At 31.4% G+C, this 7,951-nt stretch overlaps 1 protein-coding gene across 5 annotated transcripts in view; it reads right to left on the bottom strand.

Moving 5' to 3' along the window:
- Window positions 1-7,951, bottom strand: part of LOC108756749 (cubilin) — a 77,340-nt gene that overhangs the window by 43,404 nt on the left and 25,985 nt on the right. For all 5 annotated transcript variants that reach the window (XR_001939859.1, XR_001939860.1, XM_018500774.1 and 2 more), the window contains one exon: window positions 833-1,078. Coding sequence is in view for 3 of the 5 variants with exons in the window: in XM_018500774.1 (XP_018356276.1) it covers window positions 833-1,078 (246 nt within the window). In the remaining 2 variants the exon portion in view is untranslated. The remainder of the gene's footprint in view (window positions 1-832; window positions 1,079-7,951) is intronic.

The raw sequence follows: 7,951 nt of genomic DNA, 5'->3' as shown, positions 1-7,951 counted from the left end.
GTGAACACTACTGATTTTTGAGGTTATGTGCATCAAACGCCAAACCGTATCGCATTTCAGGAGGTTAAATGTTACTGTTTTAAAACCCCAAAAGGGCGGGAAGATATATAAAATTTAAATTGTTATTTCGGTTGTATCAAATCTAAAGCTCAGAACTTTTTTGTACACCTAATATGTACGTATAAAAGCAGATATATTTTCTTACTTATTAGATATTTTCATTACATTCCTATTATTTTAATTCGTAACATAATTGTTTGATTTATCTAATTTAATGTATCTAATATAATTATAAAATTTTATCTTTAAGTGTGTGCGCGCGCGCGCGTGTGTGTGTGCGCGCGCACATAAGAAAATATATGTATACTTTCATACGTACATACACTTATAATATATACAACTTTATAAGTGTATCACATCTAAATGCAATTCGAATTTCGGAAGAGATAGATAAAAAAAGTTCAATACCCATCATTGGAATTGAAACCCAAGTTTTCTTTTTTATTCTATTTATATATATTATTTACACATTATGTAAAAAAACGCAAAAAGTAAAAAAAAGTTATGAAAAAATATCCCTTAAACTCATTTTCGTTTATAGTGGACTTTGAATTAATTTTTCTAACGAGTATCAAATTTTCCGAGCGAATAATATTCATTTTAGTTAATAGAAGATAGGATACTATAACTTCTAACCATTACTTTTTCAAAACTAATTGAACATCTGGGTAATTTCCCTTGTCAGATTAGTTCACTTTACTTGCATAAATACTGTATCAATAACTGTACAAAACATTCTATTAATGCTGCAAGATAATTGTGATTTACTTACCCATAATATCCAACTGTCACATTATCGTTTCTTGTGCGAACTTTAAAGTGATCGAAGATTAAAGCAACCTGCTCATCTGGCGTCGCTAAAAAGAAATACGTGCAATTCGTATCGCTCGGATAATTGCTAGGATATCGTGGTGAATTAAATTCGCCACGTTTACGAGAAGAACTGCGATAAGTAAAAATACAACTGCCATTGGGCGCTGCAGTACCCGGTATCTTGTACTCCGTTTCAAAAGTGTACCTATCAATCAGAATTAGGTTAGATTAAAAATAATAAGTGTAAAAGTGTTAGGAATTAAGTGTAATAAAATTGAATAATTAATAATTTTTAACTTAACTTATTTGAAATCAGAATTTGGTTAATTCGCAAGAATTCTTTCCTTGCGAATTAACCAAATTCTAATTCTAATGAAGCTATATAACCAAATATAGTTAATCATCAAGCAAACTGATGCATGTATTATTATATATTTGCCATACACTTGCTGACATCAAAATAGGACACATTATGGATATACCAATATAACTACTTATACATATGCACTGATCAGTTGACGAAATTTCAAGAGCAAACGATCAGTAATAGTGATACGTTATGTTATTATTGGCAACATAATAGCAACATGACAGCAAGATGTATGTATATTAGGAATGAGATTCAGAAATAACGAAAGGCTTGACGTACAATTACAACGAATTTTGATATCATAACTTACAATTAGTCTTACAAAGAAACACGGAACATAGAAGTGTCATCCTCCGATTTTTACGAGCTTAGTGTAGCTTAGAGTAATATGTTGTTCTTTAGACAAAAACAAAGAATATATATTTTCGTACGTGCCCATAAGCACTTTGAGGGGGTGAAGAACTCCTTTGAAAAAAATCGGTTTTTTCTTTCAAAGCAAATATCTCTGAAACTATAAAGAATAGAAAAAGTTTATCAAAATAAAAGTTGAATGACTTCATGAGTACTTTATAACAACAAAATTTTTATAAATTATTTATTTATAAAATTCCCCACTATTTAACTTTTTTTAACAAATTAAGACTCTTTTTATGATAAACTGAAAGGTTAAACCAAATTCAATCATATATGATAAAATTGCTTTCCGATTTATTTTTCAGAAATAATTATAAATGTACCTCTATACCTGTCCATGTGCTCGATTCTTCATGCAATACGTTCTGCTTACATTTTCTCGTAATAAGAGATAATGATGGATATAAATAAATTTAGACAATATTCTGCGTAACTTAATGAGAATGACTTTGATGTCGTTTACAATTTTGTGAAGTCATAAATGAACGGGTTATAAATATAATCCAAATTTCTTTTTTAATATATATATTTTTTCGACGAATGTTCTTTTTTCTTATAAATGGTAAAGTAAATTGTCATTATTGGACGAATTCTAATTCAAAGATATTTCACGAAGTTCATACCCATAAAAATTAAATGTTTGGGTAAAAATTAAATGTCTGGTATTTTTGGCAATCGTCTTATTGTCAAAACTCTTTTTTCTACTTCATAATTTGAATGAGGATATGTATTTAAAATTGATACAAGACATCAATGATCCATCGTTAACTGATATTATCGAGGATGATGAGCATTATCTCAAAAATCAATTGATATTCCAACAGGACGGAACTCCTCCGCATTATGCACGGCTTGTTCGTGAACATTTGAATAAAATTTTTCCGTGTCGTTGGATTGAAAAGAACAGTATTGAATGACCTCGATTCCCAGATTTGTCGCCATTGGATTTTTTTTTTGAAGTCACTTAAAAAGTAAAGTTTATACAACACAGCTTCTTTAGAAGATGTACGTCTACATATTATCGACGAATGCTGTCAAATCATCCCACAAATGTTTCAGAATGTAGGAAAATGTACGAAATATTTCGAGCAGAATCTCTATTATTATATGGAAATCGGTGATCAACATTTCGAATAATTTCTATGCTAAATTACATGATGATACGTATATATTTAGACATCCTCCAATTTATTAATGGACTGATTCGATAGATAATAAAAAAAGTTTGAAGATATAAAGATTTGTTTATTTTAGATTTAACACTCTGTATATTCTAAACAAATTAATCGAATTTAAAAAATCAAACGTAGGAATGTAATGAAAGGCCTTTCTAATAATATCATTTAACCTCCTCTTCCTATTTGAAATTTTTAGAGATTGGCACCCCCACTTAAGATGTTGTAGTTAAAGGTAAGAATTATACGTTAAAAGCTGTCTCCCTCAATATAAATTAACCTGTTTTTGCGTTTTTTCGAAAAATTTTTTAATTTTTTTAAGTGTTATTCAGTCTGTTTCATTTTCAATGAGCCACCCTGTATAACAGCACATGCATTAGTTTACTGAATATGCTACAACACGTTTGATTTCTAGATATTTTACAATATTTTATTACAATATTTTATTACAATAATAAAATATTACCTTATTATGTAGGTTATTAAGTTTATAAGCTAAAAAAATATTAATACTATTTTCTTCTACAAAATCTTGAACATATACTTTTGTGTTATATAACTTTATTGCGAATAGAAAGAAACAAAAATTTTTCAATATACTGCGACAATTTTAAAAAAATTAAGCGACAGAAGTTTTAAAATAACATTCAAGTTTAAAAATATCAGCTTATTAAAATTTAACTATTACAATTGTAAATATAGAAAAAAAAAACAAATATTACTAGTAATATATTGTCCATATTTAAAAACAATTAACAACCCAGATAGCACAGAGAATCCAAAAAGAATTCTTTTTTCATTCCCGACTTACGAAATTAATTCTTTTTCTATCCCATTTCTGTTCTAAAAGTATTCTTAAGGGTCCTAAAAGAATTCATTTTTATATCACCAATTGTGAGTTCTTTTTCGGATTTACTCTTTTTTTAATTTAAATAAATTCGCAATGAAATCGAAATAACTTTTAAATAGCATTTTTTTAAATGAAAGAAATATATTTTTTATATCAATCTTAAAAAATTTTTTTTAATGAAAACAATTTTATATAATAAAAAGATCACTTATTTTTAAATAATTATATTTTAACGAAAAAAATAATTTTGTATTATTATGATTAACTTTTATTTCTCTAGTTTAATTTATTATTTACAGTTCAATTTATTATTTATATCTATATTACATCTTATTAACAATTAATTATTGAAAAATGCATCGCATCGTCGGGAAAATTTGAACTTATGATCTCTAGAACGGTAACACCTGATACACTTACTGAACTAATCGCATGCTTATGATAATCGTTGCCAACGTTACTTATGTCTCCTACTATAACTTCTTAATTTCATACCTCTGTTGATAGTTATTATTAATATTTGAAGAGATTACATGGAAACGAAATAATACGTTGGTATTTATTAAAGGTAATTCCTGTGACAAATTTAAAAAAAAAATAAAAATAAACGAGCAATTGGGAATTTGCACAGTGCGTAATACGCTTTGAAAAAGTTTTATTAACTTAGCTAGGAAATGTATTTATTAACTTAGTTAGAAAATGATAATGAAAGCGATTATCCTCATTGTCAGTTTTGAAAGATTGACAATCGACATATCGACCCTTCGACATATAGTACTGGATGCGGCAAAATCTCTTTGATTTTTCGTTTTGACAGAAAAAGTAAATAACAAATCAAAGGGGCTCTTTCTACACAAAAACAAATAATAATAAATAACGGGAAAAGTAAGAGTAAACAACTTTTCTTTGAAATTAACAAAAATTATATATATTATAATTAACAGAGGTAAAAATTATTAGGTGTACAACTTTGCTTCCGCCGTTTTCCTATAGATGGCTTTAGCGGTAAGTGGTGGTCGAAATAAATAGATCATACATAGACATCATACAATACACTGGTCAAGACATACTTGGAAACGTTGAAATGGGAAGTCCTACCTCACCCGCCGTATTCTCTAGATGTTGCTCCCTCTGACTATCACTTGTTTTCGATCAATGGCACACGGCCTGGCTGACCAGCACTTCCGGTCTTATGAAGAAGTAAAAAATTGGATCGATTCGTGGATAGCCTCAAAAGATGACCAGTTTTTTCGACGCGGGATTCGTACGCTACCCGAAAGATGGGAGAAAGTAGTGGCCAGCGATGGACAATACTTTGAATCATAAATGTATAACCAGTTTTTTACAATAAAGCCTCGAATTTCGGAAAAAAACGGCGGAAGCAAAGTTGTACACCTAATACATAACGCCAAAAATTAGAATCGAAATTATGAAAATGAATACAAGTTACAAGTTTCGGCTACCGGATTGAGCCCTCTTCAGACATTAACATAACGAAAAAATCGCAAAATAAAATTAATTATCGCAAAAGATCGCATTATTCACAGTTCGGGTGAGTCTTGATCTCGAGTTCAACATAATTTTCGTACGGTTGAAACGTCAAATGTATTAAAAATATCTTGTAAAGTTATATCTGGTAAAGTTCTAGTTGATACAAAAGATAAAATTAAAAAACAACAAAAAAAAACCGTACCAAAAAATCTACGCAAGAATAAAATAAAATAAAATACCGAAAATCTAATAAAAATAATGAGATTATGTAATAAAAACTAACTAGAATTCATGTATAAGAAATTTAAATTAGCGTGTCCAAAAAGAAATAAAAAACTTTTGAAAAATATACAGCCAGAAGGAGCGCAAATGTGTAAGACAGACATTACGTGTCGCTTATTTTGTACGTTCAGTAGTGCGGATCAACACAGACTGAGAGAGGAGACGGACTGTTAGTAACAGAAAGTCAAACCTTATTTATGATGGGAATATAAGCCTTGTGGAGGCCATCGGTGTCTGTTTGTAAATTGAGACTATTCTTTTGCTTTCTGATATTAAGCATCTCTGAAACCAAACGTCTCCGATAGTAGGGCTCTTCATCTAAAATTGCGACTTCATCCCATTTAAAGTCATGATCAAGCTGTCTCCTATGCTCAGTTACAACAGAACGAACAGAAGTGTTGTGTCTAATGTGATTGCGATGTTCTGTAATCCTGGTCTTTAATTTTCTACTCGTCTGTCCCACGTATGACGCGTCACAATTATTATATGAAATCTTGTAGACTACGTTGTTCTTAGATGTATGTGGGCAAATATCTTTATGTACTTTGATGTATTTTCTTAATTTATTGGGACTACGGAAAGATACCCTGATGTCGTTTTTATTGAAACGTTTGAACTTTTCCGTGTGGAGAGGGATGAATGGAACCGTAATCCAAGAAACAGATTCACTCATCTCGATCTTGTCAGTCAAACCACTATGTGTTGTGTGTCTATTTTTAATTAAATTTTTTATTCGTTGATTGATTGTGTCAAAAATGAAGGTTAATGGGTAGTCATTGTCTAATAAAATGTTGATAATAAATGTCAAATTATGTGTATGAAATCTAAAGTCTGATAATAAAAATGCTCTGTCAATTAGCGAAAAAATCGTCCCTCTCTTTTGTGCAATGGTTAGAATAGAAATTCAAAAACCTCCCTGAAAAGGTCGGCTTACGGTACCAATCAAAACCAAACCTGTTTCCATTGATAGATATAGTAACATTAAGAAAATTAATTTCGTCACCAAATTCTGAAGTAAATTGTAACCGCGGATGGAACGAATTAAATTGTTCTAATACTATAGTAAGTCAATTTTTGGAGCAACCGCAGTACAAATATCATCCACGTATCTAAAATAAAATGCTATATCCAAGTCCAACGACATCAAGGAAACTGTCTCAAGTCTCCTCATCACCAAGTCTGCTATTGCAGGTGATAAAGGAGAGCCCATGGGAGTGCCGAAGTTTTGCTTATAAATTATATTGTTGAATGCGAAAAAAGTGGAATCGAGGGTGAACCTTATTGCTCCCAAAAACTCCTCTTTTGGGAGAGGGCACTCTCTGGAAATAAAATCCCACTGTTCATTAACACAGTCAACAGCTATCTCCATTGGAATATTCGTGAACAAAGATTTGACATCCAGTGAAATTAGTTTGTATTCATCTGTAATGTGTAACCATTTTAATTTTTCAACTAATGCAAAACTATTTTTTATGTAACTGTTCGCTTTGGGAATGGATTTGAATAATAATATAAATTGTATGTTATGCAAAAATGTAGCCAATGGATACAGCGGACTCCCTATCGAAGAGACGATGACCCTAAGAGGGCAACCAGGTTTATGAAAAAGTAAGATAAATGTTTGGGCATAGAACTTTCTTCCTACTATTGTTCTATTGGTCGAATTATGTTTCAGGAGAGGGGAGACATGATTCGCCACTACCCAAACATCGTTCTATTTTTTTTTTTTAGGTCTGTGAAAATCTTAGCTTCGGTACTATGCTCCGTCTAGAGTCACTGTAATAAGAGTCGAGACACAAACGGTCCTCTTCATGATTGGTGCTGCCATGTTTCAATTTGTTAATGTGTTAGTAAATGTAAGTGAATAAGTGAGAGCAATTTTTATAGCTGTAGTATTACGTTCAAAATGGTGACGGATGGACAAGGGGCGGATATTTTTTCGCTTTGATCTTGAGTTTAATTATTTAAAATAATTATCGCCAGTCTAATTTTAACCGTATTCCCTTCTTATTTTTCCGAGGACAGATCGTTAAAGAAGAATAAGAATTATTAGCCGTTTTCGATAAGACTGAAATATGGCGTCCTTCCGGTTTTGTCTCGACTCTGATTAGAGTGACTGTAGCTCCGTCCAGTCAGTGATGCGAATTTAACTCCACGCAACTCAAAGAATCAGCTCCTCCACTTTTGCTCCACCAATTGATGCCACATTTGGCTAATAGAGAGCGGCGTTAATTGGTACAGCAAAAGTGGAGGGGCGGACTCTCTGAGTTGCGTGTAATTATGTATGCATATGTATGCGTATACAGGGTATTTGGAAATTAATGTCTTTCGCACAGGGGCAGAAATGGACTAAACTGAGAATAAAAGTCTCCTATCATTTTACAATTGTCGCAATAGTTAACGTTGTTTATAAGCGGCAATTGCCGTCACTAGACGTTACATGCTTAGCGAATGCACTGGGCAGTCCTATCGTGTCGCGCGCTTGCACTTGGTGGA

The sequence above is a fragment of the Trachymyrmex septentrionalis genome, unplaced genomic scaffold (assembly GCF_001594115.1).
Source record: "Trachymyrmex septentrionalis isolate Tsep2-gDNA-1 unplaced genomic scaffold, Tsep1.0 scaffold13, whole genome shotgun sequence".
Lineage (NCBI taxonomy): Eukaryota > Metazoa > Arthropoda > Insecta > Hymenoptera > Formicidae > Trachymyrmex > Trachymyrmex septentrionalis.
The sequence above is the reverse complement of the archived record's forward strand: the minus strand, read 5'-3'. Positions and strand labels throughout refer to the sequence as shown.